We start from the raw sequence: 12188 nt of genomic DNA on the forward strand, positions 1-12188 counted from the left end.
TGACAGGGTGACATTGCCCCTACGTTACCACATGCAGACACTAAAGCTCGTGTTTCCTGATGCGACAGTATGTACGTAGTCGTAGGTGGAGCCTAGGAGGACCTCACAAAACAGAGAGTATACTGCAAAATGGCGGAGCGCAGAGAAGGTTGGTGTAATGTTCGTGTTTCTTTTTTTTAAAAAAACTAGAGAAAATCCACCCAGCAAAGCCACTGTCGGTAAAAAAAAAATAATGAGCAACTAAAAAAAAAGGAATGACTACACGGTAATGACTAATGTCGTAATACGACTACAGCCGGCCAGTCTGTGACTAAGGAGCATCAGTACATTTCATACTGTTGTTTGCGGTACTGCTTGCTGTATATACGTAATTAAATATTTGAATCTTTAAAAGACTAAAGAAGGGAAATTTATTTTCTTACCACCTCTTCTGTTAATGCCAGGACTGAAAATGTGACAGAAATTGTGTATATTACACACAGAAACAGTACGTTGGGGATTCTGTGCAGAACTGCCAGGACGAGGATTGCCAATAAAACTAAGTAATATTCGTTTTCTTTTAACTTTAGTAAAACCGTGGTTTATGTCATATTATTTAAAGCGTTTATTTGTGATGTTTGTGAGTACAGTGCCTAGGAGGCCTTAGTCTTTTTTGAGAAGCGGAAAATGTAAAATACTATCATAAATTTGGATGTTCATAAACGGTGCACGTTATCCTGCAAAATTGGTTTGCCATTCATTTGCTAAGTATTTACCCTCGCTAAACGTCCAACACGGGGATGTTTGGTGATAGGGGACATACAAAAAAGAATGACAAAACAGAATGCCCATTGAATATAATGGAGAAAAGAATGCCCATTAAATAACGAAACAAATGATGAATAAGGAACGAAAGCTTGTATCTTAAAATCCCTAACAGAAATCATAAAACCCTAATACTTTTTCTTACAAATAAACTAATGTACAAAATAAAAGTGGAATGACAGCTGTTTTCCATTGAATAACAGGCCTGCTTTCTTATAATTAGTTTATTCATTTTTTATTGTGCGTTTTATTTGTCATTTTTACTGGAAACGATTAGATTTTTGTATCTGTATCATTTTATTTTCATCTCCCCCAAAGATCAAGACAGCGATGAAGACTATGAAGTGGTGGATTTGACAGATTATGCAAGACGGCATCAATGGTGGAGCAGGGTCTTTGGACAAAATTCCGGGCCGATTGCAGAGAAATATTCAGTCACTACTCAGATAATGATGGGTGGAGTAACAGGCTGGTATGTATTAAACTACCAGACAAGTACTGTGTGAAATAGTTGTGCACTTGCATGATTTTCCCCTAACTTTAAGCATGTGAGTTTCATGGGGCTCCCGAGTGGTGCATCCGGTAAAGGCGCGCCGCGTGGAGTGCAGGATGCGCCCTTTAGCCTGGAGATCGCAGGTTTGAATTCAGGTTATGTCATTGCTGACCATGACCGGGGGTTCCTAGGGGGCGGCGCACAATTGGCCGAGCAGGGCAATCCACTGCATTTGTTTTGAGATTCTCTTTTACAGTTTGTGGAGACTGGTGGGGGGAATCTGTATTTTCATGATGGTGACTTTTGAATATGTTGAAGGATAGTTGCTGATATAATTCTGTTCTTTACAAGGTGTGCAGGATATCTGTTCCAAAGGGTTGGGAAGATTGCAGCCACAGCAATCGGTGGTGGATTTATTTTACTACAGGTATGATTGTGTGGAAGCAAGCATTTAAAAAGCTGTAACTGACTTTTATTATATCCACTTTGCAGTGACTTATGACAAGAAAAGAAAACTTTACTCAAAACAACATTTTCAAAGATACTATCCAGCACAATATGGTGACAGTTTTAATCAGACAGTGTTTAATTGTGTTTTTTTTTTTGTTACAGTAGCAATGCTAAAGGAAACTTACAGTAGTAAAATTCTTAGATAAGTGTTTCGACTCAAGGTCTTTCTCAGTGTCTTCTATAGTATACTAATAACAATCCAACAAAATGCTGAAATTAAGTATTGTATTTCTCACATTCTTAAAACCATTTCTTGTACATGCGTTTCATGTAAAAAAAAAACAAACTAGTGATTGTTTACAAAGTATCATTAAAACATTACATTCAATTTGCCATTCACTCATTACACCTCAAATATTGTACAAGAAACAAATTCTATACATTTGTTTCCCAAAATGATTATTCGCAAAAGCATTCACACCGGAATGCTTGATTTGAGAAAAAAAAAAAAAAAAAAACTTGACTGCTACTGTGTGCATTACTTCCAGTTTGCAAATCACAGTGGATACGTGCAGGTTGACTGGAAGAAAGTGGAAAAAGACGTCAATAAGGCCAAAAAGCGCCTAAAGAAGAAGGCCAACAAAGCAGCACCCGAAATCAGCAATGTGATTGAAGAGGTAGGAATGATGATATTGTGGATTGTCAATCAGTAACTCAATCTCTGGGTTTCCTGCTTCAGCTTCTTGGTTTTAAATGATGGCATTATGCATGAAAAACTTCCACTGTGTTAACTGTTTTTTTTAGTAATTCTGGGACAGACAATGTACAGGATCATGTTTGATGCAAATTACCAAGATATCGCATTGCCAGAGACAGGCTGCTGTTTTTAGGTGTATATCTGTATACGTGGAGCAGCACTGGAGGTGTAGGGGGTGTGGGTTATTCCCTGACAGACAGAAGAGATCGAGAGACACGAAGGCCGTTACGCTGTGTTTTCAGTTTGCGTAATGGCCAAAAAATAATAATCCTGTGAAACATTGTTGATTATTCCTGTGAGAAATCGCTTTGCTTAAAATACTTGTTTCAGCTCTCAGCACTCTTCAATGGGTTGGTTGTGACAGCATGTTCTTTAGTTTGGTGCATGTAATGTATGCGACACAGAGACGAGATTGAACTTCACCGAACTTTATTAGCACATTCCCCCCTGTTGATGGATGAGACTAGATACACAGCTCTGTAACAACCAACCCAGTTGCAGATCTTTATTATTATACCATAACAAGCTGGGTTAAATCAATAAATCGTTCAGACAAAGCACAGTAATGTGTATTCCAAACACTTTTGAGAATCTTTTTTATTTCAAGGTCTAGAAAAAAATCCAAAGTTCCACAATTTTACAATAATCCTTTTGTATGACTTCAGTTTCCCATAGATACATTTTCATGTAGTATGTAGGTTTTAAAATATAAAATGTGGGACACAGTACGTGTCCAGTTTTACTTGCGATAAATGGAAAAAACATTTATGTTGTATATTTGTATGGAACAACAGTGACATGGGTTTTCCACTTATTCTTGCAAGCACACGTGTGATCAAGTGTAAGTAACGTCTTTTAATGGTGCACCAACCATATATATCGGAACAACGACAACAAAAGCAAACTCCACTATCACATGATCACAGTAAAGTTTATTAGAATATTTAAAATGTGAGATGAGGCACATCATTAGCATAGCTTTTTTAGTAATCAATAAGTAGCCTATATTATTTTAACTACAAATAATAAAATACCACTCACATGCACTACTGTACTATGCAGTAGGCTAAGATTGAAAGAAAACAAAAACGACAGTCGTGAATTTAAAAAAAATGTTTAGAAAACCAAATATTTATGCTATTTTTGAAAGAAGATCTTAATGTTTTGAAAGGTAAAAACAGGTTTCTCAGTCGAACAGAAACGATAACGCTATGGCAAAAATCTAGTTTCCCCTCCACAGAATGGCGTCCATGCATTGCTAGGGAGTATGTCATCCTATGACGCAGACTCTGCATCTACTGACAACCATAGATATCGAATATTATATATGCTGACAACTACTTCCACAAAGTGTCAGGATGTGCATGACTTGTCCTGCCTCGCCTGCAGGGGGTTGCGAGGAGCTCCGTTTCTTTCGCCATGTCGCTGCCGCTGCCCCCGCCCCCGCCCCCGCCCCCCGCTCCTCCCACCACCACGTTGTGAAAAATTCCTGGTGAGAACCCTGCATATCTAACACAAACTTTATTCACAAAAACTAAAAGGAAGCAAAAGTACGTAACCATACTATTTACAGGGTTTCTATTTACAGGGCTTCAGCCCTGCCACAGGGGGGGTACATTATAAATGTTGTTCTGTCTCTTTGTTTTTCTATAGTCTACAGAATTCGTGAAGAAGAATATTGTGCTCTCCAGCGGGTTCCTTGGAGGATTCTTGCTTGGGCTTGCATCGTAAAGATTCAAGGCCTACAGGAGCTCCCAAAACAATACTTGATAATAGTAACTGTGAAGCTTTTTTTTCTGTTCACGAGCAGGAAGGGAGAGTGTGTGAACAATAATGCAGGAGGAGAAGCAGCAGTACAGCCAGGGCACTCCACAATGCCTTCCTTCTCTTTACTGTGCCTCTCAAACCAGCAAGAGCCCAGGAATCTTTATTTTGCCTGGCCAAGAAAGTGTTATAATTCTATTATAATCTAATTATAATTATATTATAATCTAATTATAATTATATTATAATCTAATTCCATTTTGTAACACGAGAAACACCAATTGGATGTACTGTATAAAATAGTGTCAAAATATTGTATATTCTTTGTAAATGTTGTTATTGTTTTTTTGGGGGGGGGTTTTGTGTTTGTTTTCAGTCATTTTGCCTTTAAAAGGATTGTACAATACATGTGGGGGTCAGTGCAATCCCAGTAAGAAATTCAAAATATATTTAAAATTTAAAGTTGTATTTTATATTTTCTGTTTGATTTAATTCATTAAAAATAATAATAATAATGAATGCAAATATTGCATATTCATATATTTCTCATGTCATTCCTAACCAGTTTTACCATAAAATGATGGTTGTTGAAATCAGTGATTTTGACCAGTTAATCAATATGCTGGTAAAGGGTATGCTCGGTAGAACAATGAATCTGGACAGGAAGCAACAGCAGACCATGAGGAAGAGGGCTGTGGGGTTGACACCTTGGGGCTAACTCACAAAGCTATTACAGTACTCCAGCACCATTTTTTACTGAAAGAAGACACCAATTGAAGCTTTAAAACCTGAAATAAACAACCAAGGAATTCAATATTCTTTCATTTACTTCTGTTTGGGTTTTGTTTTGTTTTGTTTGTTTAACATTAGTGAGTGTTTTTCTATTTTGTAATAGGCCTTGCTATATTGGCACCTTGTTTCAGAGGGCACTTCAGTTGAGTGCTTTTGGGGGCACTTACAGATGACATCGCCATCTATGATGCAAGGTGCCAATATACCAATCTCTAAACCATGACCTGTGGCACAGACGACATTGCCAGAGATTACAGGCCACTGTTGGCCTACTCTGGATCAGTAGAGAAGAGTTAAATCATCAGTCTTGCCCATTCAGCACCATTTATTAACATCCAAATATTGTTTGGAGATGAGTGTTCGTTTTTAATCTTGCATGACAGCGCAAAGACCAATGCAATCACAAAAAGGAAAGATTTTTTTTTTTACCTGAATGAGTTCGGACTAACACAAAAAATAGCCAATGGTTAGGGTTGTGTTGATACATGAAGGTGGAGATGTCAGATTTAATGTTTAAAAGGTGTAGTAACCCAGGTTTTAAATTCCATTTCCCTACCATTAAGTACCCCTATTACTGCATTGCTTTAACATAGAACTTTTACATTTAAATATTTCAAATGTTCTTAACTTTGAAACATTTCAGAAGGTGCGACACTACAGAGCTACCCTCTCCTTGTGGTCTGCTAATGTTAGTTCCTTAATTTTTTCTATGCTGGACCACGCAGCCTTTTCAGAAGTGTTATTCCCCTCTTCCACCCACTGTTTCAGGTAAATGTGATGTCACAGCATACGTTAAGGTAAGTGGAGTTCTGACTGAAAGTGGAATCTCTGGAAAGTGTAACTGCACAATAAAAGAGAAGTGGAAAAGGTGCTGAAGGTAATAAAGGTCCTCCTTTTCACAGGGACCCACAAGTTACTAAGACAAATTGCATTAATTTACTGTCTATTAAACAACATGTTTTTGAATGAATGTAAACACTATAAATCATCCATAACAACATGAGTTGCTTGTGTGTTTGTTTAAATAGATAAGAATATGTCCAAATATAAACTTTTTAAAAAAAGAATGGGTTACTAACTGAATTCGGATACAGTTGGAATTGCTCTAGTGTGGTTGTTGTGTTGTGCTGGGGCTGTCACTGCCTTGCTGTGTGGTGTCTCAGGAAGCCTGGGAATTGTATAAATAAGGGTCTGAAGCACATGGTCCATGTGGACCACGGTGAGATTCAGAACTCCTTGGCAGTGTGTGGTACTCCAGAATGGAGTTTGCTGTCAAGACAGTCTTGCACATGTTCTTTAAGTCTCTTGTCTATTTTCTGTGAAGTCCAAAGTATTAATTATTTTAGTGACTTCAGGTCACCATTGATACCATGCCCTGGCACCCTAAATGATACTGAATAATAGGCAGCCAGATACTAAGTAGTGTATATGTGACCCTTTTGTAACTGTTTAACGCCAATGATAGCCACAATAACAATATGATTATTGTGATTTGCATATATCCTTACCTCAAATTAACATATGATATTCAAGTTAAGATGTGTTGTTTCAGTGTGATTTGAAACGCCTGCATAAAATATTGCCACCCCTAGATGAGAGTGTCAGTATAGCCGCAGCTGGCTTGATAAATGAAATGTCTCTAGAACACTGAATATTTATGTCAGTTGATAGTTGACAACGTGGCCTTCATAGAAAATATCCATTTGATTCTTGGCTTCAAACAGTTCTATGGGAAAAGCAAGATTTGAAGTGTTATTTACAAAGGACATCTTCAGATGTGGGCTCAAGTCTCAAGTAGAATGCCACAGAAAAGAACTGTTGACTAGCAGCAAATTATTATTTTACATGAAGGGAATTTACCCGATTTCATTTTTCAAGCCTTATTGAAAAATTATTGTTTGATTGTTTCTCACGGATACTGGGATCACCATAGTCTTCGACTGGCTACATTTAATATAACAGCCACTAAGTCAAGAGTTTCTTCGCACTTGCTTAAATATACTGTAATATTCAAACATGTGAATAATACAGTACAACATACATTTTGTTTATTATTCCTGTTCTTATATTACTAATGTATTTCATTGGTTGTTCAAGTGATCGTTTGTTTTTTGCTCTGAGATACAGTGTTTGTACAAGGAACTTCCCATCGAAGGAAACAACGGTTCTGTTGATCTTTGGATTAAGTAAACAAGTCCTTCATTAACAAGCATATCCTCCAGCTGTTTTGGACCTCCGCTGTCATGTAAATATATTCTCTAAACAAGAAAATGTTTTAAATGGGAACCCCTCTTGGCAGGCTTGTTGGTGATGGACAAGCTCATCAATGTATGAAAAACAAATACAAATATAACACCCAAATATACTAGAGAAACGACACATGTGGCAGGTTTGTGTTTGTAAAAACTGGTTTGCTGATACCCCATGTCAGTTCTTAGTCAAATATTACATATTTAAAAGATAGGAAGATAATAAATCTGAAGCTATCAAATCTCTCTTGGTAAAACTAACCAATTAGCCATATCTACTGTGGGGTTTTATTGGCTTGTGAAAAGCTGGCTTGCCTTTACTGACAGTGTTATAGGAGGTCTTTGTATTTATTTTCTCTACCCTTGTGGGCAAGAAGGGTGCAAGTGGCACAGCATTTATTTTTATTGTAATTTGGCCTTTGCAAATGTTTGGTCCTGTGTTTTTTTTGTTTTGTTTTTATAACGTCGGGTTTTTTTAAGTCCACATGTACAGTTTTTTGTTGTTATACATTTGAACAAACCAGTTGTTGTTTTTTCTTAACCTTATGAAACTGAATTCCCAAACGCACGGTCTTTTTTTATCTGCAACTGGCGAAGGTATTGTATTTTACACGATCGGGTGACAGGTCCTAGGTGCTTACAAGACTGATAATTAGTTTTTTACAAATATAGTTTGATGATTAAAAACACCAAATAATGGTAAAGTTTCATTCCATAAGAAAAGTAGCTTTTAAAATAATGCATTCAAATACATATCTAATATTTAAGAAACACCTTTGGTTGTATGATGGTCCTTAAAAAATAAACGTATTTTAGACAAAAATTCTAAACCCTTGTAGGTGACGTAGCGTACTACTGTGACGTTCAATGAAGTACCAGTATCTGAGCAACAAGGGACCAAACAACGCACTCCCCATAGCAACCGAAAAGTTGATACAGAAAGTTCTACGCAGTCCGACTGCAAACACACCGAGTTACAAATATATTGGATTCTGCATTCTGCCAACATGGCGCTACCTCTGCTCCCGGGCAATTCCTTCAACAGAAATGTAAGTAAAGATTAAAAATGTTATAATTTACTGAATTGAGAATATGTGAATGTCTTTTTTATTCTAGTTTCTACGCTAATTTCATAATAGGGAACACTTAATGCAGATTAACCTCATATTGTTATCTGGAAATGCATTTAAATAAATAAATAAAAGCTGATATTTGCAAAATATATTGCACAATAACTCCAAACGCCTGTACTTGATAAGGAAAAATAAGGGAGAATGTAGCGATTAAACAATATAAAATCAGGATACCTAGAATAACATACGTTTTATTTATTACAAGTGAAACGAATTAGAACCAGTGGTGTAGTCGAGGGTATACGCAGGTAAACGAGGTTTACCCACTTTTAATTTGGGCAATATAGCGTTTACCCACTTCTCATATAATGGTTACAGGGTTTACTCTTTTTGTTCTGTGCTTTGCAAACCCTTGGTTAACGGTGAGCGTCTCTGTGCTGCGGTGCTGCGAGGTGACAGCTGACCGCTCTCAGTCAGAACTGCAGCGCGAGCATGGGAGCGTGCAGCCACTGGACTCCCGGAGTGTATAACTGCAGGCTCGGAGACCTTGCCCGTGGTTTTGCTGTTGTATATTTTTATAAACACTTTGAGGTTCATTTTTTATTAGTAAATTATATTTTTGGTTTTGCTGTTGTACATTTTTATAAACACATTAAGGTTAATTTTTTATTTTTATTTACGATTGTTAGAGAGAGAGAGAGAGAGAGAGAGAGAGAGAGAGAGAGAGAGAGAGTTCTGTTTATGCTCTGTTTAAGGCTGTCAATTATTCGCAGTTAACTTCTGCGATTAACGCGTTTTTTTAGATGTGAACGCTTTCATTTTTGCCCCTGATGTCTTCCAAACCCAATTAAGGAACCCGGAAACAATGGTCAACCTAAGTTCCTACCATGCCACTGCCTGGCCTCGAACACCAAACTGGGGAGTTTAACCACTTTTTTATTTACCGCTACACCACTGATTAGAAACATTTTGGAAAAACTGAATTCAACCATATGTTATCCATAACAACAAAACACCATAGAATAGCTATCAATACAAAAGGAGTTTTTGTACAACCAAATTGACAAACGTTTTTAGACTATGAAGACTACAGGTTTTATTGTGTTATTACCACAGCAAACTGGTAGCTAATATTGTTTTTAGAACTCTTAACACAAAAAGTGAGTACAACAACATGATATTTAGGGCTCAGTATGGCCTTTGAAACACAATTTAATTATATTCACTCCAGCTTGGAAAGGAGAAGTTCAACAAGTCCCAGCATTTCGATTATTCCAATGGCATCCCGAAGATGGTGGGTGAAGAGAAGCCGGGCATTGGAGGAGAGCTGCTACTGGGACAGAAGATGCGCCCCAAGTACACGGTGTTCCCCAAAGGAGAGGGCAGCGATGCACCATCCTGGGTTGCCTTCGACAAACAAGTACGATTCCAAGAATTTGCAGGGCCACGTTTACAAAATTTTTCATCAATCTAAAGGACGCATCTTTAAAACAAACAATTGAAATTAATATGTATGCAGCTGTTAAATAAAAATAAATAAATAAAAACACAATAGATTCTGCTGTGTGTTATCTTGAGATGATCAGACATATGTGTTGGGTTCTGTTTGTTCAAAGACTGATTTCTGCCAAAAGCTGCATAAAACTAATTCTTAATATAACTGCTAATTTTTCCCTTTCTCTATACTTAAATCCAATAAAATATAAGTATTTATCTTTCTGCAGCCCTGCTGTTAAACTACCAGCAGCAGTCTTATCAGGGCAGTAGAATTTGTACTGGTAAAAAGATGAAATGGTACCATATCAGTCCAGAGATGATAGGCAAAGAGAAAGAGATGTGGTACCTTTTATTGGACAAACTAAACAATAATTAATCACAAGCTTTCAAGACCTCAAAGGTCTCTTCTTCAGGTGAAAGTAGGAAAGAGAGATTGATTATTACATTCAAAAGTGGCATCAGAACTTTTAACAACAAAACAAAAAAAACATTTTGAATCACTTCATTTCTTATGCAAGGAAACAATGATGTGAATGTAGTGCTCAAAAAATTGTAGATGATGGGTCCTTTTGGTATTAAGTTCTGTTTATTGCGTCTAGTTAGGGAGAAAATATCACTGTCGAGTTTAGCTTCCTTTCTTCTCAGAACTTAATACCCAAAAGACTCATAGTATACACTGAATGAGACCTTGGCACTGGGTATCAAGATATTAATTGCCGGTCAATCATGACAGGCCCCATGCATAGTTTACTTAAAACCAGTTATACCAAGCAATGATGTTATTGCATTTTTATCTAATTTCATACATGTCATTAAATGAGACCGAGCAGTGATGTCATTGCAAACCAAGCATTGAAACGTGGTGCAGTGACTTCAGTGTTTGCTGTGTAAGTTAAACAGAAGTAAAAAACTGTCCATGTTAGAACGTTTTAAAACCCTGTCTTCAAAGGTGTTGTGCTTTGATGCCTACTTCCAAGAATCTGTACATGAAAAGAGGGAGGAGCAGTTCAGAATCAGAAGGTGCAAAATTTACTTCTACCTCGAGGATGACACCATACAAGTTGTGGAGCCAGAAATAAAGAACAGTGGGATTCCGCAAGGTAATAATCCAAAATAAGTCAATACATTAAAAGCATTTTTTTTGGATGTATAGACAAAGGGTGTAAAGTACTGCATGTCAATGTTTGTTTTTCTAAAATTATAAGCGCATAGTTTTTTGTTACTATACACTTCTTGAGCGTGTGTCTCTATGCATAAGGGAAGCTTCCTTGCCTCAGCTGAGATCATAAAGCTTGTAAATACTTTATAGGTCTTATGAATAGAAGCTAAAGCATATGTTCTAAGTGGTTGATTCACAGCTGATCGATTCATGCTGTGGGTTACATTGCCAAACTATAATTTATGTCATCCAGGCCAACTAGCTAGTTAACCATGGAAGCATTTGCTGGCCAGACATGCCATGACCGTGCCTTGAAGATGTGCAACTACAGCCTTGTGTTTGAGAAAAATGACACATGCTGACCAAAAGACTTCAATCAAGTTTAAAAGAACATATCTTGTATATTGCTTTTCACTACAGTATTTAAGCAAAAATATCCAACTCTCCATTTTAAAGTACAGCAGTGGCTTCACCCTGTTAAGTACTGAATTCATTTATTTTATTTAAGTATTCCTGATTACTACTAAGGTCCTAAGTGGCTTCCATTACTTGGGCCAGAGAATACATTAGCTAACAATTAGGAATATAGGGAGTCATTTCTGACATGTAAGAAAACACATTAGTACCCAGTTGAGCCGACAGGTGCTATGCACCCAATGCATTTGTGGTGCAGGGACTGTTCATTGCAGTAGTAAAGCACCTTGCACACATCAGTAAAGATGCTTGCACATAAAAGCATCTATAGATGGGTGTCGTGTATTGTAGTATGTTGTATGCTGATGTCTGATTTTCACTAGGTACTTTTATTCGGCGTCACCGCATTCCCCTCCCACCACCATACGATGATGAGTGTTACACACTGGAGCACTTCAACATCGACCAGGAGATGGTGTTCTACTCCCGGACCTTCACGATCACTGACTGTGATGCGTTCACCAGGAACTTCCTGAGGAAACTGGGGGTGCGACTGAACTCCCCCAGCACCACCCCCAAGGACCCATACAGCACTGTCCGCAATCAGGTTAGACGCCCCCACACACACAATACACAACACACAATACACTACACTTTTTTTGTTTTGTCAGTAAATAATATAGATATGCATATATGTGTAATATTATATATTCTCAAGAAAAATATAATGTAGGTA

The 12188-nt window shown here is 37.4% G+C and overlaps 2 protein-coding genes across 5 annotated transcripts in view; both read left to right on the plus strand.

Moving 5' to 3' along the window:
• On the plus strand, positions 1 to 5082 carry LOC117405199 (FUN14 domain-containing protein 1-like). Of its 2 annotated transcripts, none has more exons than XM_059030061.1 (5): positions 1 to 148; positions 1123 to 1276; positions 1649 to 1724; positions 2296 to 2424; positions 3894 to 4129. In XM_059030061.1, the coding sequence occupies exons 1-5, from the start codon at positions 130 to 132 to the stop codon at positions 3984 to 3986; spliced, it is 471 nt and encodes a 156-aa protein (XP_058886044.1). In that variant the 5' UTR covers positions 1 to 129; the 3' UTR covers positions 3987 to 4129. The 2 variants fall into 2 exon arrangements, with proteins under 2 accessions (XP_058886044.1, XP_033863958.1); XM_034008067.3 differs by lacking the exon at positions 3894 to 4129 and adding an exon at positions 4158 to 5082 and having other exon boundaries at positions 7 to 148.
• A 3135-nt stretch (positions 5083 to 8217) lies between these two features.
• LOC117405305 (EF-hand domain-containing family member C2-like) overlaps positions 8218 to 12188 on the plus strand; it is a 29548-nt gene continuing 25577 nt past the window's right edge. For all 3 annotated transcript variants that reach the window (XM_034008257.3, XM_034008258.3, XM_059030063.1), the window contains exons 1-4: positions 8218 to 8358; positions 9614 to 9802; positions 10829 to 10979; positions 11836 to 12059. In XM_034008257.3, coding sequence (XP_033864148.3) covers positions 8317 to 8358; positions 9614 to 9802; positions 10829 to 10979; positions 11836 to 12059 — 606 coding nt within the window. In that variant the 5' untranslated portion in view covers positions 8218 to 8316. The remainder of the gene's footprint in view (positions 8359 to 9613; positions 9803 to 10828; positions 10980 to 11835; positions 12060 to 12188) is intronic.

This window comes from Acipenser ruthenus, chromosome 9, assembly GCF_902713425.1.
Source record: "Acipenser ruthenus chromosome 9, fAciRut3.2 maternal haplotype, whole genome shotgun sequence".
Classification (NCBI taxonomy): domain Eukaryota; kingdom Metazoa; phylum Chordata; class Actinopteri; order Acipenseriformes; family Acipenseridae; genus Acipenser; species Acipenser ruthenus.

Bases quoted from the DNA above. Each gene is read 5' to 3' on its own strand.
- LOC117405199 (XM_059030061.1), top strand. The intron at 1,725-2,295 runs GTATGATTGTGT...CATTACTTCCAG, and splicing joins GTGGATTTATTTTACTACAG to TTTGCAAATCACAGTGGATA. The intron at 2,425-3,893 runs GTAGGAATGATG...CCTCGCCTGCAG, and splicing joins TCAGCAATGTGATTGAAGAG to GGGGTTGCGAGGAGCTCCGT.